The sequence below is a fragment of the Pseudopipra pipra genome, chromosome 3, assembly GCF_036250125.1.
Source record: "Pseudopipra pipra isolate bDixPip1 chromosome 3, bDixPip1.hap1, whole genome shotgun sequence".
In the NCBI taxonomy this organism is placed as follows: domain Eukaryota; kingdom Metazoa; phylum Chordata; class Aves; order Passeriformes; family Pipridae; genus Pseudopipra; species Pseudopipra pipra.
Genome location: NC_087551.1, coordinates 115626420 through 115650895, shown reverse-complemented (window position 1 = coordinate 115650895; position 24476 = coordinate 115626420). Strand labels below are relative to the sequence as shown.

Below are 24476 nucleotides of genomic sequence, written 5' to 3'. Positions count from 1 at the left end.
ATTCCCACCCCAAAAAGCGGGATTTGAAAGGGGAATTCCCGGCTTAAAAACCACCGGATTGTTTCGGCCCCATGGATCTTATCCCGAAAAAATGGTAGCACCAGCAAGGCTTGGAAGGGAAGCTGCTTCCCGGCAGGAAGAGTTTGGGATGAGGGAACGCTCCGGGATTTATCTCCCGGCTCTCCGGAGCAAGTTCCAAAGATTTTCCATCCCAAAAGTTCAGCCTTTCCAGCAGAAATCCGGGATCCAGCTGGAGCAGAGGAGGAAGAAGAGCTTGGAAAACTTAATCCAAAGGAAACAGAACTTCCTTGGCTCCGGAAAAACTTCCTGGACGTGTCCGTCCAAACCCTCTGGAATCCTGGAATGCCAAGGGAAATCCAAACCCTCTGGAAATCCTGGAATGCCAAGGGAGATCCAAACCCTCTGGAAATCCTGGAATGCTGAGGTCTCTCCATAACCCTCTGGAAATCCTGGAATTCCGAGGTCTCCATAATCCTCTGGAAATCCTGGAATGCCGAGGTCTCTCCACAACTCTGGAAATCCTGGAATGCCAAGGTCTCTCCATAACCCTCTGGAAATCCCGGAATGCCGAGGTCTCTCCATAACCCTCTGGAGATCCTGGAATGCCGAGGTCTCTCCACAACCCTCTGGAAATCCCGGAATGCCGAGGTCTATCCATAACCCTCTGGAAATCCCAGAATGCCGAGGTCTCTCCATAACCCTCTGGAGATCCTGGAATGCCGAGGTCTCTCCACAACCCTCTGGAAATCCTGGAATGCCGAGGTCTATCCATAATTCTCTGGGAATCCTGGAATGCCGAGGTCTCTCCATAACCCTCTGGAAATCTTGGAATGCTGAGGTCTCCATAATCCTCTGGAAATCCTGAAATGCTGAGGTCTATCCATAGTTCTCTGGAAATCTTGGAATGTCGAGGTCTATCCATAACCCTCTGGAAATCCGGGAATGTCGAGGTCTCTCCATAACCCTCTGAAAATCCTGGAATGACGAGTTCTATCCACAACCCTCTGGAAATCCTGGAATGCTGAGGTCTCTCCATAACCCTCTGGAAATCTTGGAATGTTGAGGTCTGTCCACAACCCTCTGGAATTCTGGAATGCCAAGGTCTCTCCATAACCCTCTGGAAATCCTGGAATGCCGAGGTCTCCACAACCCTCTGGGAATCCTGGAATGCCGAGGTCTCTCTACAACCCTCTGGAAATCCTGGAATACCAAGGTCTCTCCATAACCCTCTGGAGATCCCGGAATGCCGAGGTCTGTCCTGGACCCTCTGGAAATCCTGGAATGCTGAAATCGGGATCGTCTCCCGAAGTTTTTTAATTAATGAAGGAAACTTGAACCTGGTTTTTCTGGATCCATAATTTTAGTGGGATCCGAGCCCATCGGAAGAGCTGGAATTCCATGGAAACACAAAGCCATGGGAACACAATGGGAGGAGGAATGTGGGAATGCTGGAATGTGGGAATGCTGGAATGTGGGAATGTTGGAAACCATTGACCGGCGGTCAGAGGACTTGGAGAATCCTTGGCTCTGCCACAGATAGACGGGAATATTCCGGGCTGGAATTCCAGGAAACAATGGCAGGACTCTCCCAGAGCTGGGATATCCCGCCTGTTTTCCCGGGAAAAAAGGCTGGGAATGGGGTACTTACTCCTCGGGTTTGCTCAGCGCTCCGCGGGGCTCCGGCCAAGGAATCGGCTCCCCCATTCCCGACGGACCGAACTGCGGATCCGGGACGCCCAGCTCCAGCTCCGGCATTCCTGAGGGGGAAAAAAACGGGATGGAGAGAGGTCAATCCACGGAAAAGGCCGACAACATCCCAAAGCACCCCAAAGGATTCCGGTTACCCCGCTTTTCCAGGGAAATTTAGGGATGCCGGGGGTGAAATCCCAGGGGGAAATCGCCCGTTTCCATTAAGAATTCCAAGGAAAATTGTTCCTATCCAAGGTTTTGGAGAGGAACAAAGCGTATCCCAAATCCAGGAGCACTTCCCATCCCTGTTCCGGCACCGGATCCAAAGTAAAGCTGGAGCAGATCCCGGAGAAATCCCAACCAGGGGGAAATCCCAGCAGGAAAATCACCGGGAATTCGCCCTTTTGGGCACATTTCCGTTAGGAATTCCAAGGAAAACTGAAGGAATTCCAAGGAATTTCGGCACTGGGAGAGGATCCAAGGCCGTTAAATTAAAGCTGGAGCAGATTCCGGAGCCCAAATCCCGGGATACAGAGGCTGGAGACGTGATGAGAAACAGGGATGGGGATGGGAGATCCAACAACATCCCGGGAATCACCCGGAGAGGCGGGAGAGGGAAAAGGGAAGGGCTGGGAATCCTCATCCGCCACATCCCGAAATCCCAAATTCCCGAGGGAAAGGCTGAAGGCGGAAATCCCGGTTTTTTTAACCCAACGGATCCTTTTCCCGAGAAATCTGACTTCCAGGAAAACCACTCTCCACAACCCTCTGGAAATCCTGGAATGCTGAGGTTTATCCATAACATTCTGGAAATACTGGAATGCCAAGGGAAATCCTGGAATGCCAAGGTCTATCCACAACCCTCTGGAAATCTTGGAATGCCGAAGTCTATCCATAACCCTCCGGAAATCCTGGAATGCTGAGGTCTCTCCTCAACCCTCTGGAAATCCTGGAATGCCGAGGTCTCTCCATAACCCTCTGGAAATCCTGGAATGCCGAGGTCTCTCCATAACCCTCTGGAAATCCTGGAATGCTGAGGTCTCTCCACAATCCTGTGGAAATCCTGGAATGCTGAGGTCTGTGCTCAACTCTCTGGAAATCCTGGAATGTGCAGGTCTCTCCATAACCCTCTGGAAATCCTGGAATGTCAAGGTCTATCCATATCAATCTGGAAATCCTGGAATGCTGAGGGAAATCCTGGAATGTCGAGGTCTCTCCACAACCCTCGGGAAATCCTGGAATGCTGAGGTCTATCCAAAGCCCCTGTTGATCCTGGAATTCCGAGCTCTGTGGTGTTCGTCCATCGGTGATTCCAGCCGGGAATGCAGCTCTTTTCCCACCCCAACATCCCATGGATAACAACCCCTCACACTTCCTGGGAATCCGAACTACCCCCCTTGGAAAAGGGGCTGGAAAATCCCTGGAGGAACCGGCACGGGCGGGAATGACCCGAGGGGAGGGAACGAGCCCAGCTTGGAAGCTCAGCCCTGGAATTTCCCAGGGAATTCCCGGGAAAGCTCCGTACCTGTGTCCGGAGGGAAGGGATTGGGAGCCGTCCCGGTGCCTCTTCCCGGCTGGGCCGGCCCGCGGCCATGGGGGCTCCCGGTATTCCCGGGACACGGCCCCGGCCGGAGCTGGGCGGGATCCATGGGATCGCAGAACTCGAAGGGAGCCCGGCCCGCCGGAACACCCTGCCCCCCACTGAGCGCTGGAAAACAGGGAAAACAGGGAAAAGGGAGTCAGTGCCAAGGGAAAACAGCCACGGGAAGGGAAGGTTTGGGAAGGGAAGGGAAGGGAAGGGAAGGGAAGGTTTGGGAAGGGAAGGTTTGGGAAGGGAAGGGAAGGGAAGGCTTGGGAAGGGAAGGTTTGGGAAGGGAAGGTTTGGGAAGGGAAGGTTTGGGAAGGGAAGGGAAGGTTTGGGAAGGTTTGGGAAGGTTTGGGAAGGGAAGGGAAGGGAAGGGAAGGGAAGGGAAGGGAAGGGAAGGGAAGGGAAGGGAAGGGAAGGGAAGGGAAGGGAAGGGAAGGGAAGGGAAGGGAAGGGAAGGGAAGGGAAGGGAAGGGAAGGGAAGGTTTGGGAAGGGAAGGGAAGGGAAGGGAAGGGAAGGGAAGGGAAGGGAAGGGAAGGGAAGGGAAGGGAAGGGAAGGGAAGGGAAGGGAAGGGAAGGGAAGGGAAGGGAAGGGAAGGGAAGGGAAGGGAAGGGAAGGGAAGGGAAGGGAAGGGAAGGGAAGGGAAGGGAAGGGAAGGGAAGGGAAGGGAAGGGAAGGTTTGGGAAGGGAAGGTTTGGGAAGGGAAGGGAAGGGAAGGGAAGGGAAGGGAAGGGAAGGGAAGGGAAGGGAAGGGAAGGAATTCCAGAGTGCTTTGGGTTGGAAGGGGCATTAAGGATGATCCCATTCCAAGCCCTGGCTGTTGGCAACTCCTCAGGGAATGGCTCAGGGAAGCACCAACACTCCACAGGGAATAAGCTCCCAATTATATCAGAGCATTGGAGATTGGGAAGGGATTCCTGGCTGGGAGGGTGGGGAGGGGCTGGGCTGGAATTCCCAGAGAAGCTGGGGCTGCCCCTGGATCCCTGGGAGTGTCCAAGGCCGGCTTGGATTCCCTGGGATAGCGGGAGGTGCCGGGGTTGGACCGGGATGAGCTTTTCCCTCCCCCTGCTCGCCCTCCTCTCCCTCCCATCCCAAATCCACCCCCTCGGGATGGGCCACCTACGGGTGAGTCCCGTGGGAGCTCTGGCCGCGGTGCTGGGCTGGAGCGGCGCCGCCAACAGCTCCGGCTTCACCGGCACTCCGGACACTCCGGACACTCCGGACACTCCGGACACTCCGGACACGCCGCCCTCGCTCCTCTCCGGGCCGCACATTCCCGGCAGCTGAGCCGCCTTTTCCAGCGAGGGCAGGAGCTGATCCAGCTGCTCCAGCTCGGCAGCAAACTACGGAATGAAGGGAAAAAGCAACAGGATGAGCGACGGCAGCAGGAGGGGTTTTGGAGCCCACGGAGCTTCCTGAGGATTCCCGGAACACCGAGAGTGGAGAGGGAACCGGCGCTGCGTCGTGGAGATGGGGGAGGAATTCCGGGCTGGGAGGGTGGGGAGGGGTTGGGATGGGATTCCCAGAGAAGCTGTGGCTGCCCCTGGATCCCTGGGAGTGTCCAAGGAAAGGCTGGAGCAGCCTGGGATAGTGGGAGGTGTCCCTGCCCATGGAATGAGATGATCCTTAAAATCCCTTCCCACCCAACCCATTCCAGGATTCCAGGATAAAGGGCAATCAGAATCCACTCAAGAGGGATTTTTATGGAATTTGGAGATGGAAAAGGCAGGAAAGAGGAAGGGAGACCCTGCCCTGAGTGCCGAGATTCCCAGGGAACCCCCTTGTTCCCTGAACTCCTTCCCAGGGAGGAGCTGGGCTGGGGATGGATCCAATGGCAGGCTCTGGCTCCAGGCTGGGAGAGCTGGGAATGGCCAGGCTGGATTTGGGAAGGATCCCGGGAGAGCTTGGAGCACATTCCAGAGCCTGAAGGGGCTCCAGGAGAGCTGGAGAGGGACTGGGGCTCAGGGCCTGGAATGCCAGGCCCCAGGGAATGGATCCCAGTGGGAAAGGGGAGATTTGGGGGGGAGATTGGGAAGGGATTCCTGGCTGGGAGGGTGGGGAGGGGCTGGGCTGGAATTCCCAGAGAAGCTGTGGCTGCCCCTGGATCCCTGGGAGTGTCCAAGGTCGGGTTGGATTCCCTGGGATAGCGGGAGGTGTCGGGGTTGGAACGGGATGAGCTTTGAGTTCCCTTCCCACCCAAACCATTCCAGGATTCCACGACTCCAGAAGGAGCAGGAGCTCCGTTCCCACACGGCTGCAGAGCCAAACGAGCTCTTCCCTCTGCTTCCAAAGGATTCAGCAGCTCTCTCCACGTTCCCATCTCCCCCGGCTTTGGAAAAGCAGGAATCTCTCCCTTCAGAGGGATATTTACATCGGCACTGGAGGAGGTGGAACCAGCGCTGGAGAAGGTGGAACCAGCACTGGAGAAGGTGGAACAGGCACTGGAGGAGGTGGAACCAGCACTGGAGGAGGTGGGATCAGCACTGGAGAAGGTGGAATCTGTGCTGGAAAAGATGGAAGTAGCACTGCAAAAGATGAAACAGGCACTGGAAAAGACGGAACCAGCACTGGAGAAGGTGAATCCAGCACTGGAGAAGGTGGAACAGGCACTGGAGGAGGTGGAATCAGTGCTGGAAAAGGTGGAACCACCACTGGAGAAGGTGGAACCAGTGCTGGAAAGGTGGGATCACCACTGGAGAAGGCGGAACCAGTGCAGGAAAAGGTGGAACCAATGCTGGAGAAGGTGGAACCAGCACTGGAGAAGGTGGAACCAGCACTGGAGAAGGTGGAACCAGTGCTGGAGAAGGTGGGATCATCACTGGAGAAGGTGGGACCAGCACTGGAAGAGGTGGCACCAGTGCTGGAAAAGATGGAACCAGCACTGGAGAAGGTGGAACAGGCACTGGAGGAGGTGTCACCATTGCTGGAAAAGATGGAACCAGCACTGGAGAAGGTGGAATCAGCACTGGAGGAGGTGGAATCAGCACCAGAAGAGCTGGAATCGGCACTGGAGGAGTTGGAATCACCACTGGAAAAGATGGAACCAGCACTGGAGAAGGTGGAACCAGCGCTGGAGAAGGTGGAACCACCACTGGAGGAGGTGGAACCAATGCTGCAGAAGATGGAACCACCACTGGAGAAGGTGGAATCAGCACTGGAAGAGGTGTCACCAGTGCTGGAAAAGATGGAACCAGCACTGGAGAAGGTGGAACAGGCACTGGAGGAGGTGGAACCAGTGCTGGAGGAGGTGGGATCAGCACTGGAGAAGGTGGAACAGGCACTGGAGAAGGTGGGATCAGCACCGAAAGAGCTGGAATTGGCACTGGAGGAGTTGGAATCACCACTGGAAAAGCTGGAACCAGCACTGGAGAAGGTGGAACCAGCATTGGAGAAGGTGGAACCTACATTGGAGGAGTTGGAACCACTGCTGGAGAAGGTGGAGCCAGCACTGGAAAAGCTGAAACCACCACTGGAGAAGGTGGAACCAGCGCTGGAAAAGATGGAATCAGCATCGGAAAAGATGGAACCAGTACTGGAGAAGGTGGAATCAGCACTGAAGGAGGTGGAATCAGCACCGGAAGAGTTGGAATCGGCACTGGAGGAGGTGGAATCAGCACTAGAGGAGCTGGAATCAGCACTGGAAAAGGTGGAACCAGCACTGGAAGAAGTGTCACCATTGCTGGAAAAGACGGAACTACCACTGGAGAAGGTGGAATCAGCAGTGGAGGAGTTGGAATCAGCACCGGAAGAGTTGGAATCACCACTGGAGGAGGCGACAACGGGAATCCACAGAACCCCTGGGACACCTCCCACACCCCCAGACCCCACGGAAACCCCCCCAAAACCCCCGACCCTCACCCCTCCATCCCGCTCACCTGCCCCTGCGTCTCCATCTTGACCTCCTCGGCCGCCGCCGGAGCCTTGGGAACGGCGGCGGGCGCGGCGTGGCACGGATCCATCGCCGGCTCCGCCTTCTCCACCTTCACCTTCACGTCGTCCAGGCTGAGCGCCGGCGCCGCCCCCAGCTCCTTCTCGTCCTTGTCCAGGAGGTACCTCAGCAGCTGGTGGTCCTTCACGTCCTTCTTCTTCAGTGCCTCCGATTCTGGCGCCGTCGGAGCCGCCGGTGCCGCCGCCGGAGCCGTCGCCGGTGCGGGAGCGGCGCCGGGAGCGCTCTCCTTCTTCTCGTGCTCCATGGCCAGCGTGGTGAGGTCGGACGGGCTTCCCTCCTGGAGCAGCCGGTGCAGGATCTTGTGCCGCTCCGTCAGGGAGCTGTGGGAGGACGGGCAGGTGCCGGTGCCGCCGGTGGTGCCGGTGCCGGCGGCGCTCCCGGTTCCCAGCGTCACCAGGGATTCCTTGCAGCTGGTGTCGGCGTCGGCGGCGTGCCGGAGCTGCTGCTCCGCCGTGCTGGCCAGGAGCTGCACCAGCTTGTGGCTGGTGGCCTGCAAGCACTTGGAGTCGCCGTCGGCGTGCAGCATTCCCGAATCCAGCGCTTTGCCCTCCCCGCCGGCGGCACCGCCAGCGCCAGCGCCACCGTCCACCTGGATCATCTCGCTGAGGATGGAGGCGATCTCCTTGCTGTCCTTGGCGTCGGATTTGCCGCCCAGGCGGCCGGGAGAGCTCTGAGAGCCGCTCAGCTGCCTCAGCACCGGCGGCGGCGTGGAATATCCCACCGGCGTTCCCGGCCCTTCCGGCAGCCCCGGCACGGGAGCACCGCCAGGGAACGGGCGAGCATTCCCGGCGGCGCCGGCGGCATTCCCGCCGCCAGCCATGCCCACGGGCGAGTGCATGGAGGGCACGGCGGGGGAGAAGGGGTTGCCGGGCCCTCGGGAGCGCGGCACCAGGCCGGGGCTGAGGCGGTGGCGCGGGGACAGGAACTGCGGCGGCGGCGGTGGGGGGGCGATGCCGGGGCTGCCCATGGGCGAGCCGGAGAGGGGCAGGGCGTGGTTCCCACCCTGGCTCTGGCTTAAGGCGGTGACGCCGGCGGCTCCCAGCTGGCTCCCAGGAGAACATCCGTAGCCGGAGGGTTGGCCGGCGTTGCCGGTCACCATGGTGCCGTTGGAATTGGGGACGGAGGGAGGAGGAGGAGGAGGCAGCGCCATTCCCGGCCCCGGGGAGACGTTGGGGGTCAGGGCGGGGCCGGAGCGCGGCAGGGACATGCCGGAGCCGGGGTTGTCCGGCGGGGAGAGCATCCCGTGATCCCTGCAAAGGGAGAGGAGAAGTCGCCTTTGGAAAACCTTCGGCGTCTCCGGTCGGAGGGCTCGGCGTTCCTTGGATCCGTTCTCCCCAAAAACGGGATTCCAGAGGCTCGCCGGATCCCCCCTTCTCCGGGCCTGACATTCCCAACGTTCCCTTCCATCCCAGCACAGGGAGGAAGACCCACGGAACCCCAGATCCAGGGAACCCGGATCCACATCCTCGCCCCGCCCTGTCCCGTCGCTCTCCCTCCCTAAAATGTTCTCCGGGAACGGGAAGCGCGTCGAGAAACCCCCCCCCGGAGCGCCCTCGGGAAAACATGGATAACCAGGAGCCGGGAAGCTGCTCTGGGATCCCCCCTCCAAACCAGCTCCAGGCACCACCAGCGGATCCTCTTCCCAACGTAGGGAATGGGAAGATTTGGATACAACTTCCCCACGGTGGGAGGAGGAGGGACAGACACTGATCCCTGTGTGGGATCCAAGGGAATGGTTGGAACAAGGGCAGGTTTAGGATGGATTTTGGGAAAAGGGGGCGGTTGGGCACCAGGATGGTCTCCTGAGGCTTCCAGAGCTCAGGGAGCGCTCGGGCTGGGCAGGATTGGGATGGACGATCCCGGGACGGTCCCTCCCGGCCGGGAAATCCCGGGATGGGGCGGTGCCGGCTGCGTACCTGTCGATGACGTGGACGCCCATGATGAAGGGCTGCACCTCGGGGTTGGTGGGGTAGCAGAGCTTGCACTTGGTGTGGGCGCTCAGCACCGTCCCGTCGCTCAGCGTGAACCGGTACGAGGGGCTGAAGGCGGCGCCGCGGGTCATCACTGCGGGGACACGCCCGGAACATCCCCAAAAATCAGCGGGATCCCGCCCCACGGAGACACGGACCGTCCCCAGGGATCTATTCCCACAGCCTGGCTTTGCCCTAAAACCTCTGGGAGCCAGTTTTCGACCTCCCCACAACATCTCCATGGATATCCAGGTCAATCCCCAGAAAATACACCCAAAATCCCAAAATATCACCTCTGGGATAATCAGGAGCGGGATCTGACCCCACAGCACCACAAACCTTCCCCAGGGATTTATTCCCACAGCCTGGCTTTTCCCAAAAATCTCTGGACATCAGTTGGGTGATGTTCTGACCCTCCACAACATCTCCGTGGATGTCCAGAGCAATCCCCAGAAAACACACCCAAAATCCCAAAATGTCACCTCTGGGATAATCAGGAGCGGGATCTGACCCCACAGCACCACAAACCTTCCCTAGGGATTTATTCCCACAGCCTGGCTTTTCCCAAAAAAACCCTGAGCACCCACTGGCTGATGTTCTGACCCTCCACAACATCTCCGTGGATGTCCAGAGCAATCCCCAGAAAACACACCCAAAATCCCAAAATGTCACCTCTGGGATAATCAGGAGCGGGATCTGACCCCACAGCACCACAAACCTTCTCCAGGGATTTATTCCTACAGCCTGGCTTTTCCCAAAAACTTCTGGGAGACAATTTTCCATCCCTCCCTAACATCTCCGTGGATGTCCAGGGCAATCCCCAGAAAATACACCCAAATCCCAAAATGTCACCTCTGGGAAAATCAACATCGGGATCCGACCCCACAGCACCACAAACCTTCCCCAGGGATTTATTCCCACAGCCTGGTTTTTCCCAAAAATCTCTGGACATCAGTTGGGTGATGTTCTGACCCTCCCCAACATCTCCATGGATATCCAGGGCAATCCCGAGAAAACATACCCAAAATTCCAAAATATCACCTCTGGGATAATCAGGATCGGGATCCGACCCCACAGCACCACAAACCTTCTCCAAGGATTTATTCCCACAGCCTGGCTTTTCCCAAAAAAACCCTGAGCACCCTCTGGCTGATGTTCTGACCCTCCACAACATCTCCGTGGATGTCCAGGTCAATCCCCAGAAAACACACCCAAAATCCCAAAATATCACCTCTGGGATAATCAGGAGCGGGATCTGACCCCACAGCACCACAAACCTTCCCCAGGGATCTATTCCCACAGCCTGGCTTTTCCCAAAAACTTCTGGGAGACAATTTTCCATCCCTCCCTAACATCTCCATGGATATCCAGGTCAATCCCCAAAAAATACACCCAAATCCCAAAATGTCACCTCTGGGATAATCAACATCGGGATCCGACCCCACAGCACCACAAACCTTCCCCAGGGATTTATTCCCACAGCCTGGCTTTTCCCAAAAATCTCTGGACATCAGTTGGGTGATGTTCTGACCCTCCCCAACATCTCCATGGATATCCAGGGCAATCCCCAGAAAATACACCCAAAATCCCAAAATATCACCTCTGGGATAATCAGGAGCGGGATCTGACCCCACAGCACCACAAACCTTCCCTAGGGATTTATTCCCACAGCCTGGCTTTTCCCAAAAAAACCCTGAGCACCCACTGGCTGATGTTCTGACCCTCCACAACATCTCCGTGGATATCCAGAGCAATCCCCAGAAAACACACCCAAAATCCCAAAATGTCACCTCTGGGATAATCAGGAGCGGGATCTGACCCCACAGCACCACAAACCTTCTCCAGGGATTTATTCCCACAGCCTGGCTTTTCCCAAAAATCTCTGGACATCAGTTGGGTGATGTTCTGACCCTCCCCAACATCTCCATGGATATCCAGGGCAATCCCGAGAAAACGTACCCAAAATTCCAAAATATCACCTCTGGGATAATCAGGATCGGGATCCGACCCCACAGCACCACAAACCTTCTCCAAGGATTTATTCCCACAGCCTGGCTTTTCCCAAAAAATCCCTGAGCACCCACTGGCTGATGTTCTGACCCTCCACATCTCCAGAGCAATCCAAGGAATTTTGCCCCCCCGGGAGATGAAGTTTTCCTGCTCTTCCCGCTCCATCGGAATTGCTGAGGGGTTGTGACATGAAATCATGGAATTGTTAAAGTTGGAAAAGACCTCTGAGATCCTGGGAGTCCATCAACATCCCAGGAAAAGCAAAATATCCCAGAGACGATTCCCGAGCCTCTCCAGGCTCAATCCCCGAGATTTCAGGGAATTCACCTAAAGGGACAAGTGAGATTTTTGTTTTTTAAGGAGAACACCCCGTTTTTAAGGAAAAAAACCCTGTTTGGAAGTGAAGCTGCTTGGAAAAGGCTCCACTTCCCTCCGTGGATGGATCCGAGGGATGAGGGATCAGGGATGCTCCAGGGGGGAATAAATCCCCGTGCTCCGCTCCTTCCACACCTCCCAGCTCCCCCTCAAATCCCTGGAAAGCCCATCCTGATCCTCCATCACCCCCTGGATGCGTTATCCCACATGGAAAATCTGCCTGGACAACCTCAATCCTGGAGATACCAAAAAATTCCGGCAGCTCCTCCCACTCCCTCCAATCCTAAACCCATCCCAGCTCGGGGCTGGGATCATTCCCAGCTCCATCTCAACTCCCTGGAAAGCTGATCCTGATCCTCCAACACCCCCTGGATGCGTTATCCCATGCGGAAAAACCCGCCTGGACAACCTCAATCCTGGACATACCAAAAATTCCGGCTGCTCCTCCGGCTCTGTCCAACCTTTAACCCATCCCAGCTTGGAATTGCACATTCCCAGCTCCACCTCAAATCCTTGGAAAGCTGATCCCGATCCTCCAACACCCCCTGGGAGCGTTATCCCATATGGAAAAACCAACCTGGACAACCTCAACCCCGGAAACACCAAAAATTCCGGCTTCTCCTCCCACTCCCTCCAATCCTAAACCCATCCCAGCTCGGGGCTGCCCATTCCCAGTTCCACCTCAAATCCCTGGAAAACCCATCCCAATCCTCCAACACCCCCTGGGTGTATTATTCCACATGGAAAACCCACCTGGACAACCTCAATCCCGGAGATACCAAAAAATTCCGGCTGCTCCTCCGGCTCTGTCCAACCCTAAACCCATCCCAGCTCGGAGCTGCACATTCCCAGCTCCATCTCAACTCCCTGGAAAGCTGATCCTGATCCTCCAACACCCCCTGGATGCGTTATCCCACATGGAAAAACCCACCTGGACAACCTCAATCCCGGAGATACCAAAAAATTCCGCTGCTCCTCCCACTCCCTCCAATCCTAAACCAATCCCAGCCTGGGGCTGGGATCATTCCCAGCTCCACCTCAAATCCCTGGAAAGCCCATCCTGATCCTCCAACACCCCCTGGATGCGTTATCCCACATGGAAAACCCGCCTGGACAACCTCAATCCTGGGCATACCAAAAAATTCCAGCTGCTCCTCCAGCTCTGTCCAACCTTTAACCCATCCCAGCTTGGAATTGCACATTCCCAGCTCCACCTCAAATCCTTGGAAAGCTGATCCTGATCCTCCAACACCCCCTGGGTGCGTTATCCCATATGGAAAAACCAACCTGGACAACCTCAATCCCAGAAACACCAAAAATTCCGGCTTCTCCTCCCACTCCCTCCAATCCTAAACCCATCCCAGCTCGGGGCTGCCCATTCCCAGTTCCGCCTCAAATCCCTGGAAAACCCATCCCAATCCTCCAACACCCCCTGGGTGTGTTATTCCACATGGAAAACCCGCCTGGACAACCTCAATCCCGGAGATACCAAAAAATTCCGGCTGCTCCTCCGGCTCTGTCCAACCTTTAACCCATCCCAGCTCGGAGCTGCACATTCCCAGCTCCACCTCAACTCCCTGGAAAGCTGATCCTGATCCTCCAACACCCCCTGGATGCGTTATCCCACATGGAAAAACCCGCCTGGACAACCTGAATCCCGGAGATACCAAAAAATTCCGGCTGCTCCTCCCACTCCCTCCAATCCTAAACCCATCCCAGCCTGGGGCTGGGATCATTCCCAGCTCCACCTCAAATCCCTGGAAAGCCCATCCTGATCCTCCAACACCCCCTGGGTGCGTTATCCCACATGGAAAACCCGGCTGGACAACCTCAATCCTGGACATACCAAAAAATTCCGGCTGCTCCTCCAGCTCTGTCCAACCTTTAACCCATCCCAGCTTGGAATTGCACGTTCCCAGCTACACCTCAAATCCCTGGAAAGCTGATCCTGATCCTCCAACACCCCCTGAGTGTGTTATCCCATGCGGAAAAACCCGCCTGGACAACCTCAATCCCACAGATACCAAAAATTCCGGCTGCTCCTCCCACTCCCTCCAACCCTAAACCAATCCCAGCTCGGGGCTGGGATCATTCCCAGCTCCACCTCAACTCCCTGGAAAGCTGATCCTGATCCTCCAACACCCCCTGGGTGTGTTATCCCACATGGAAGAACCTGCCTGGACAACCTCAATCCCGGAGATACCAAAAAATTCCGGCTCCTCCTCCGGCTCTGTCCAACCCCGAACCCCTCCCAGCTTGGAATTGCACATTCCCAGCTCCACCTCAAATCCTTGGAAAGCTGATCCTGATCCTCCAACACCCCCTGGGTGCGTTATCCCATATGGAAAAACCAACCTGGACAACCTCAATCCCAGAAACACCAAAAATTCCGGCTTCTCCTCCCACTCCCTCCAATCCTAAACCCATCCCAGCTCGGGGCTGCCCATTCCCAGTTCCGCCTCAAATCCCTGGAAAACCCATCCCAATCCTCCAACACCCCCTGGGTGTGTTATTCCACACGGAAAACCCGCCTGGACAACCTCAATCCCGGAGATGCCAAAAAATTCCGGCTGCTCCTCCGGCTCTGTCCAACCCCGAACCCATCCCAGCTTGGAATTGCACATTCCCAGCTCCACCTCAAATCCTTGGAAAGCTGATCCCGATCCTCCAACACCCCCTGGATGCGTTATCCCACCCGGAAAAACCCGCCTGGACAACCTCAATCCTGGAGATACCAAAAAATTCCGGCTGCTCCTCCGGCTCTGTCCAACCCCGAACCCCTCCCAGTTCGGAGCTGCCCATTCCCGGCGGGAAGCGGATCCCGGTACCTTCTTGGAAGAGCTGCTTGGCGTAGGACGGCTCCCGGCCCTGGGGCTGGAAGAAGGCGTAGATGCACTTCCGGACCAGATCCTCCCAGCCCGTCCTGCCGGCGGCGCGCAGGGAGCTGGTGTCGATGGAGATGATTTTCCCTGGGAAAGAGGGAGGGAGAAGCCACCGGCATGCTCAGGTCCGGGAATGTGGGAAGTTTGAGCAGTTGGGGACGGCCCGACGAGGGCGAGGTTGGAGCGGGATGGGGCAGCGGGAGGTGTCCCTGAACATGGAATGGGATGGGATTTAAGGCCCCTTCCCACCCAAACCATTCCAGGATTCCGGGATAAAGGACACTCGGAATCCAGTCAGAGGGGTTTTTCTGGAATGTGGGGATGGAAAAGGCAGGAAAGGGGAAGGGAGACCCTGCCCTGAGTGCCGAGATTCCCAGGGAACCCCCTTGTTCCCGGAACTCCTTCCCAGGGAGGAGCTGGGCTGGGGATGGATCCAATGGCAGGCTCTGGCTCCAGGCTGGGAGAGCTGGGAATGGCCAGGCTGGATTTGGGAAGGATCCCGGGAGAGCTTGGAGCACATTCCAGAGGCTGAAGGGGCTCCAGGAGAGCTGGAGAGGGACTGGGGCTCAGGGCCTGGAATGCCAGGCCCCAGGGAATGGATCCCAGTGGGAAAGGGGAGATTTGGGGGGGAGATTGGGAAGGGATTCCTGGCTGGGAGGGTGGGGAGGGCCTGGGCTGGAATTCCCAGAGAAGCTGTGGCTGCCCCTGGATCCCTGGGAGTGTCCAAGGCCGGGTTGGATTCCCTGGGATAGCGGGAGGTGCCGGGGTTGGACCGGGATGAGCTTTGAGGTCCCTTCCCACCCAAACCATCCTGGAATTCCACGATTCCCATCCTTCCCTCCCACCCCTCAGCCCCCACAGCCCGAGGGCCGTTGGATCGGGGGGATGTTCCCTCCTCCCACACGGAGTTTTTCCACTCGGGAAGAACTCGGGAGGACGTTCCGGAGCCTCTTCCCTCCCGGAACGTCCCGCCCCGCTCCGGAGGATTCCCGGGATTCACCTGTGGTGTCCTGCTTGGTGATGAAGGATTCCGGAGGGGTGACGGCGGGTCGGGGCAGTCGCCGGGCGATGCAGATCAGACACGACTGGAAATCTGGGAAAGGGGGGGAAAAAGCACCGGGAATGTGTAAAAAAACCCCTCTGGAATCCCGGATTTCCCTTAAATTAATCCCGTTATCCCTAAAAAATGAGTTCTAAAAATAAATCAATGATTGAATCCTAAAACAAATGTCCAAAAACAAATTCATAAATTAAATTAAAAAAATAATTTCTGAAAATAAATTCTGAAATTAAATTTAAAGATAATTTCTAAAGAATAAATTCTAAAATTAAATTTAAAAATAATTTCTAATAATAAATTTTTAAAAATTCTAAAAAAAAATTAATAAAACAAATTCTAAAAATAAATTAATAAAACAAATTCTAAAAATAAATTAATAAAAAACCCCAAAAATTAATAAAATAAATTCTAAAAATAAATTAATAAATTAATAAATAAACCCGAAAATTAACAAAATAAATTCTAAAAATAAATTAATAAATAAACCTGAAAATTAATAAAATAAATTCTAAAAACAAATTATTAAAACACCTCTAAAAATAAATTCTAAATATGAATTAATAAGTCCTAAAATTAATAAAATAAATTCTAAAAATAAATTAATAAATAAACCCGAAAATTAATAAAATAAATTCTAAAAACAAATTATTAAAACACCTCTAAAAATAAATACTAAATATAAATTAATAAGTCCTAAAATTAATAAAAGAAATTCTAAAAAAGAAATTCAAATAAATCCTAAGTTTAATTTCTAAAAAAAAATTCTAAAATTAAATTAAAAAATAATTTCTAAAAATAAATTCTAAAAATGTCTAAAAATAAATAAATTCGAAAAATAAATAAAATAAATTCTAAAAAAATTCTAAAGATAAATTCTGAAAATAATTTAATAAATAAATCCTAAAATTAATAAAATAAATCCTAAAAATAAATCAAAATAAATCCTAAATTTAATTTCTAAAAAGGAATTCTAAAATTAAATTAAAAAATATCTAAAAATAAATTAATAAAATAAATTCTAAAAATAAATTAATAAATAAATTCTGAAATTAATAAAATAAGTTCTAAATTTAAATTCTAAAATTAAATTCTTAAATTAATTTCTAAAAATAATTTCTAAAAATAAATTATAAAAAATTCTAAAAAAAATTCATAATTTTAAATAATAATAAAATAATTTTAAAAAATAAATTAATGAAATAAACTAAAAATAAATTATTAAAATAAACTCTAAAAATAAATTAATAAATAAATCTAAAAATAAATTCTAGAAATAAATTCTAAAAATAAGTCATTAAAATAAATTCTAAAAAAAGAAATCCTTAAAATAAATTCATAAATAAATTCTAAAATAATAAAATAAATTCTAAATTCAAATTCCAAAAATAGAATTCTATATTTCCCGTGTCATCCCATGGGCAGGGCTTTGGGGGGGGACAAAATATTCCTTGGGGAAGGAATAACCGGTGCCAGCAGGAATGTGGGAGGGGGGTTGCTCCTGCTCCTGCCTGAGATTCCATCCCCATCCCTGTTCTTCTCCTGCCTCGCCATCCCATCCCTGGGCTCCCACATTCCCATCCCCATTCCTGTTCTCCTGACATCCCATCCCATCCCATCCCTGGGCCCCCACATTCCCATCCCCATTCCTGTTCTCCTGACATCTCATCCCATCCCATCCCTGGGCTCCCACATTCCCATCCCCATTCCTGTTCTCCTGACATCCCATCCCATCCCATCCCTGGGCTCCCACATTCCCATCCCCATTCCTGTTCTCCTGACATCTCATCCCATCCCATCCCTGTGCTTCCACCATCCCAATCCCAGCCCTGTTCTCCTGACATCCCATCCCATCCCATCCCTGGGCTCCCACATTCCCAATCCCATCCCTGTTCTCCCGACATCCCATCCAAGATCTCCTGCCCTGCCATCCCATCCCTGTGCTCTCACATTCCCATCCCCAGCCCTGTTCTCCTGATACCCCACCCCATCCCACCCCATCCCACCCCATCCCATCCCTGTTCTCCTGCACTGCCATTGCATCCCATTGCATCCCATCCCATTGCATCCCATTGCATCCCATCCCATTGCATCCCATTGTATCCCATCCCATTGTATCCCATTGCATCCCATCCCATTGTATCCCATTGCATCCCATTGTATCCCATCCCATTGCATCCCATCCCATTGCATCCCATTGTATCCCATCCCATTGCATCCCATCCCATTGCATCCCATCCCATTGCATCCCATCCCATTGCATCCCATCCCATTGTATCCCATCCCATCCCATCCCATCCCATCGCATCCCATCCCATTGCACCCCATCCCATTTTATCCCATCCCATTGCATCCCATCCCATTGCATCCCATCCCATTGTATCCCATTCCATCCCATCCCATTGTATCCCATTCCATCCCATCCCATTGTATCCCATCCCATCCCATCCCATTGCATCCCATCCCATTCCTGTTCTCCTGCACTGCCATCCCATCCCATCCCACCCCATCCCACCCATCCCATCCATCCCATCCCATCCCATTGTATCCCATCCCATCCCATCCCACCCCATCCACCCCATCCACCCCATCCATCCCATCCCATCCCATCCCACCCCATCCCATCCCATCCCATCCATCCCATCCCATCCCATCCCATCCCACCCCACCCCATCCCACCCCATCCACCCCATCCCATCCCATCCCATCCCATCCCATCCCACCCCATCGACCCCATCCCATCCCATCCCATCCCATCCCATCTCATCCCATCCCATCCCTGTGCTCCTGCATTCCCAATCCCAGCCCTGTTCTCCTGACATCCCATCCCACCCCATCCCATCCCTGTTCTCCTGCACTGCCATTGCATCCCATTGTATCCCATCCCATTGCATCCCATTGTATCCCATCCCATTGCATCCCATCCCATTGTATCCCATCCCATTGCATCCCATTGCATCCCATCCCATCCCATCCCATCCCATCCCATCCCATTGCATCCCATCCCATTGCATCCCATCCCATTGGATCCCATCCCATTGCATCCCATCCCATTGTATCCCATCCCATCGCATCCCATCCCATCCCATCGCATCCCATCCCATCCCATCCCATCCCATCCCATCCCATCCATCCCATCCCATCCCATCCCATCCCATCCCATCCCATCCCATCCCATCCCATCCCATCCCATCCCATCCCATCCCATTCCTGTTCTCCTGCACTGCCATCCCATCCCATCCCATCCCATCCCATCCCATCCCATCCCATCCCATTGCATCCCATCCCATCCCATCCCACCCATCCCATCCCATCCCCTCCCATCCCACCCCATCCCATCCCATCCCACCCCACCCCATCCCATCCCATCCCGTCCCACCCAACCCATCCCATCCATCCCATCCCATCCCATCCCATCCCTGTTCTCCTGACATCCCATCCCATCCCTGTGCTCCTGCATTCCCCATCCCTGTTCTCCTGACATCCCATCCCATCCCATCCCGTCCCACCCAACCCATCCCATCCCACCCCACCCCATCCCACCCCATCCCTACCTTCTCCCTCCTCCTTGAAGGATTTGGGCTGGGACACGGTGAAGCACTGCATCACCTCGTAGCGCTGCCGCGCTTCCTGGTTTTCCGTGCCCGCCTCATCCGGGGGCCGGATCAGCATCCGGCAGTTGAAGGTGTGGCTGTTCCGCCGGCTCGCTTCCTGAGGCCACGGCACCCCGTTCACTGGGAAGAGAAGGAGCGGGAAAAGGAGGGAGAGGGGATGTCAGGATCCGCGTCCGCCCCGGAATTCCCGAGGATCCCTTGGGAACTGAGGCGCTTCCGGAGCTTGGGAATGCTCCCGCCCCTCCCTGGCTGTTGGATCCCAAATCCAACCAAAGCGACGTTCCCGGGGGGCTTTTCCACATCCGTAGAAATGGAACTTTTCCTTTGGTTCCTCCGGATTTCTGGGATAATCGGCATCGGGATCCGACCCCACAGCACCACGAACTTCCCCCTTGGAATTATTCCTGCAATCCGGCCTTTCCCAAAAAAACCTCCGGGAAGCCACGGGATGATTTTCTAACCCTCTCCAACGTCTTCCATGGATTCCCAGAGCAATCCAAGGAATTCTGCCAGCGGAAGGTGAAGTTTTCCTGCTCTTCCTAATCTAAATATATATTATATAATCTAAATACATATATCTATATATTATCTAAATAAATATATATCTAAATATATATTAAGAAATAATAGGTTCTAAAACTAAAATAAAATCAATTGTAAATTTAATTTCTAAAAAACAAGTTTTAAAATTAAATCCTGAAAATAAATTCATAAATAAACGCTAAAATTAATGAAATAATAATAAATAATATATAGATTAATAAATCTGTAAATATATAAATAAATATGTAGAAAGTATATAAGTATATAAATTTGTATTTATATATGAATATATAAATAATTAAATTTGAAAAAGAAATTAAAATCAGTTCCAAATTTCATTTCTAAAAATTCAATTCTAAAATTAAATGCTAAAAACAAATCCATCAATTAATTCCAAAATTAGTAAAATAATAATAAATAATATATATAAATAAATCTGTAAATATATAAATAAATTCACAAATATATAAAAAGTATATAAATAAGTATATAAATATGTATTTTTAATTGAATGTATAAATAAATAAATAATAAATAAATTCAAAAGATAAATTAAAATCAATTCCAAATTTAATTTCTTAAAAAAAATTCTAAAATTAAATCCTAAAAACAAACCCATAAAATTATTCTAAAATTAATAAAATTATAATAAATAATATATCGATAAATAAATCTGTAAATATACAAATAAACACATAAATATATAAAAGGTATATGAATAAGTATGTAAATTTATATTTATATATGAATATGTAAATAAATAATAAATAAATTAGAAAAATAAATTAAAATCAATTTCAAATTGAATTTCTAAAAAAACCATTTCTAAAATTAAATCCTAAAAACAAATCCATCAATTAATTCTTACATTAATAAAATAATAATAAATAATACATAGATAAATGAACATGTAAATGTATAAATAAATTCAAAAATATATAAAAAGTGTATGAATAAGTATATAAATATATATTTATATATGAATATATAAATAAATGAACAATAAATAAATTAGAAAAATAAATTAAAATCAATTCCAAATTGAATTTCTAAAAAAACCAATTCTAAAATTAAATCCTAAAAACAAATCCATCAATCAATTCTAAAATCATTAAAATAAATTCTAAATTTAAATCCTTAAAATAAACTCTAAAATCAAATCCTAACAATAAATTCACAAAGAAACCCGAAAAACAAATCAAAATCAACTGCATATTGAACTTCTAATAAAAATAAACCCTAAAATTAAATCCTAAAAAAATAAAGCCATAAATCAATTCTAAAGTTAATAAAATAAATTCTAAATTTAAATCCTTAAAATAAACTCTAAAATCAAATCCTAACAATAAATTCATAAAGAAACCCGAAAAACAAATCAAAATCAACTCTACCTTTTAACTTCTAATAAAAATAAATCCTAAAATTAAATCCCAAAAATAAAATTTAAATCCTAAAAACAAATTCTAACCCCCCCGTCCCGAGGCCGCCATTTCCCGCCCTTCCCGAGGGCGTTTTTTCCCAATCCGCCGGGAATTTTCTTCCCTTACCCAAGGACTTGGGGAGCAGGTTCTTGACGAACTCGGCGTGGTCTCCGACGTGCAGGATGCTGTAGACGCTGGTGTTCATCAGCTCCTCCTGGTTGTATCCCAAATATCCCGTCACGTTCTCCGACACGAACACGATCCGCCCCTCCCGGTTCACCACGAAGAAGAAACCGTCAAGGGCCTGGATAAAAAAAAAGTTGGGAATGGGGTTCCCAGATGTTCCCATGGGCTTGGAGAACCTCCCCATGCCCCACGCTGTGTATTCCAGCTGGGATTCCCTTGAACATGGATTGGGATCCGCAAAGGAGGGAGAGGAACGAGCCAAGACCGGAGCGATCCCAGAGGCTCCGACTTGGCCGGGCCACAAAATCAGGGATGAGCCTGGTTTGGGGTGGGAAGAAAAGCTGGGAATGGGGTCTGGATGTTCCCAGGGCTTGGAGAACATCCCTGTGCCTCTCTCAACTTGGCTGGATCTGCACATTCCAACCAGGATTCAGTTAAACATGGATTGGGATCCACTGAGGAACGAGAGGAACGAGCCAAGACTGGAGTGATCCCAGAGGCTTTGACTTGGCTGAGCCCCAAAATCAGGGATGAGCCAGGTTTGTGGTGAGAAGAAAAGCTGGGAATGGGGTCTGGATGTTCCCTGGGCTTGGAGAACATCCCTGTGCCGCTCTCAACTCGGCTGGATCTGCGTATTCCAACCAGGATTCAGTTAAACATGGATTGGGATCCACTGAGGAACAAGAGGAATGAGCCAAGACCGGAGCGATCCCAGATGCTCCGACTTGGTTGGGCCACAAAATCAGGGATGAGCCTGGTTTGGGGCAGGAAGAAAAGCTGGGAATGGGGTCCCAGATGTTCCCAGGGGCTTGGAGAACATCCCTGTGCCTCTCTCAACTCGGCTGGATCTGCGCATTCCAACCAGGATTCAGTTAAACATGGATTGGGATCCACTGAGGAACGAGAGGAACGAGCCAAGACTGGAGTGACCCCAGAGGCTTTGACTTGGCTGAGCCCCAAAATCAGGGATGAGCCGGGTTTGTGGTGAGAAGAAAAGCTGGGAATGGGGTCTGGATGTTCCCTGGGCTTGGAGAACATCCCTGTGCCGCTCTCAACTCGGCTGGATCTGCGTATTCCGGCTTAAACATGGATTGGGATCTGTCAAGGAGGGAGAGGAACGAGCCAAGACCGGAGCGATTCCAGAGGCTCCGACTTGGCAGGGTGCCAAAATCAGGGGTGAGTCTGGTTTGTGGTGGGAAGAAAAGTTGGGAATGGGGTCTGGATGTTCCCTGGGCTTGGAGAACATCCCTGTGCCACTCTCAACTCGGCTGGATCTGCGTATTCCAACCAGGATTCAGTTAAACATGGATTGAGATCCACTGAGGAACAAGAGGAATGAGCCAAGACCGGAGCGATCCCAGATGCTCCGACTTGGTTGGGCCGCAAAATCAGGGATGAGCCTGGTTTGGGGCAGGAAGAAAAGCTGGGAATGGGGTCTGGATGTTCCCTGGGGCTTGGAGAACATCCCTGTGCCGCTCTCAACTCGGCTGGATCTGCGTATTCCGGGTTAAACATGGATTGGGATCCGTTGAGGAACGAGAGGAATGAGCCAAGACTGGAGGGATCCCAGAGGCTCCGACTTGGTTGGGTCCCAAATTGGGTGGTTTGTGGTGGGAAGAAAAGCTGGGAATGGGGTCTGGATGTTCCCAGGGGCTTGGAGAACATCCCTGTGCCGCTCTCAACTCGGCTGGATCTGCGCATTCCAACCGGGATTCAGTTAAACATGGATTGGGATCCACTGAGGAACAAGAGGAACGAGCCAAGACCGGAGCGATCCCAGAGGCTCCGACTTGACCGGGCCACAAAATCAGGGATGAGCCTGGTTTGGGGCGGGAAGAAAAGCTGGGAATGGGGTCCCAGATGTTCCCAGGGGCTTGGAGAACATCCCTGTGCCTCTCTCAACTCGGCTGGATCTGCGTATTCCAACCGGGATTCAGTTAAACACAGATTGGGATCCGTTGAGGGACGAGAGGAACGAGCCAAGACTGGAGCAATCCCAGAGGCTCCGACTTGGCCGGGCCCCAAAATCAGGGATGAGCCTGGTTTGGGGCGGGAAGAAAAGCTGGGAATGGGGTCCCAGATGTTCCCAGGGGCTTGGAGAACATCCCTGTGCTGCTCTCAACTCGGCTGGATCTGCGCATTCCAACCGGGATTCAGTTAAACACGGATTGGGATCCACTGAGGAACAAGAGTAACGAGCCAAGACCGGAGCGATCCCAGAGGCTCCGACTTGGCCGGGCCCCAAAATCAGGGATGAGCCGGGTTTGTGCCTCGGAACAGCCCGGGAATGACGGAGCCGTTCCCCAGGGCCAGTTTTTTTCTGGGGGATTTCGGGAATTGCAGGCCGCACCTCGAGGAGCAGAGGTCCCAGGGATTCCTTCTCGATGACGCCCTGGCTGCTGGAGGAGATGTCGGATTTCTGGACGTCGTCGTCCGCGGCTTTCTCTGGAACGAAGGGAAAAACGGGAAGTTTCAGCCCGAGGAACCGTGGAATTATGGAATCATTCCCAAAAATCAACAAAATACGGATCCTTCCCTGACGGGATAAGCTCCAAAAGCCGCCGGGGTTTTCCATTCGTCCCTCGCTCCCGTGAAAACACGGAATTTTGGGGTTATTTGGGAATTGTTACGGAATAATAATTGCATTAAATGTGCTTTATTAATCAATGAAATCAATAATAGTGATAAATTGATAATAGTAATAGTTGATAATTAAATTGTGTTACTGATATATTAATTAAAAATGTGTAACAGAATTTTATTTTTTATGCTCTAATAATCAATTTAATTAATCAATTTAATTCTTTATTAATCGATGAAATCAGTAATAGTAATAAAGTGATAATAGTAAGAATTAATTATATTGTATTAATGATATATTATTTATAAATATGTAATCAGATTATATTTTATATGCTGTAATAATCAATTTAATTAACAATAGTGATAAATTGATAATAGTAATCGTTAATAATTAGTGTTAATGATATATGAATTAAAAATGTGTAACAGAATTTTATTTTATATGCTGTAATAATCAATTTAAATAACCAATTTAATTCTTTATTAATCAATGAAATCAATAATAGTAATAAAGCGATAAGAGAAAGAATTAATAATTATATTGTGTGAATGATATATTAATTAAAAATATGGAATAGAATTATATTTT

The 24476-nt window shown here is 51.1% G+C and overlaps 1 protein-coding gene across 1 annotated transcript in view; it reads right to left on the bottom strand.

Moving 5' to 3' along the window:
- The window catches only part of NCOA1 (nuclear receptor coactivator 1), a 37415-nt gene extending 13521 nt beyond the window's left edge, over positions 1-23894 (bottom strand). Inside the window, exons 1-10 of the mRNA XM_064651156.1 lie at positions 23655-23894; positions 21245-21422; positions 19095-19274; positions 15484-15576; positions 14430-14570; positions 9163-9310; positions 7173-8496; positions 4421-4640; positions 3236-3418; positions 1670-1778 (exon numbers count right to left, since the gene is read on the bottom strand). Of these exons, the coding sequence (XP_064507226.1) occupies positions 1670-1778; positions 3236-3418; positions 4421-4640; positions 7173-8496; positions 9163-9310; positions 14430-14570; positions 15484-15576; positions 19095-19274; positions 21245-21422; positions 23655-23879 (2801 nt within the window). The 5' untranslated portion in view covers positions 23880-23894. The remainder of the gene's footprint in view (positions 1-1669; positions 1779-3235; positions 3419-4420; positions 4641-7172; positions 8497-9162; positions 9311-14429; positions 14571-15483; positions 15577-19094; positions 19275-21244; positions 21423-23654) is intronic.
- Positions 23895-24476: the final 582 nt, after the last annotated feature.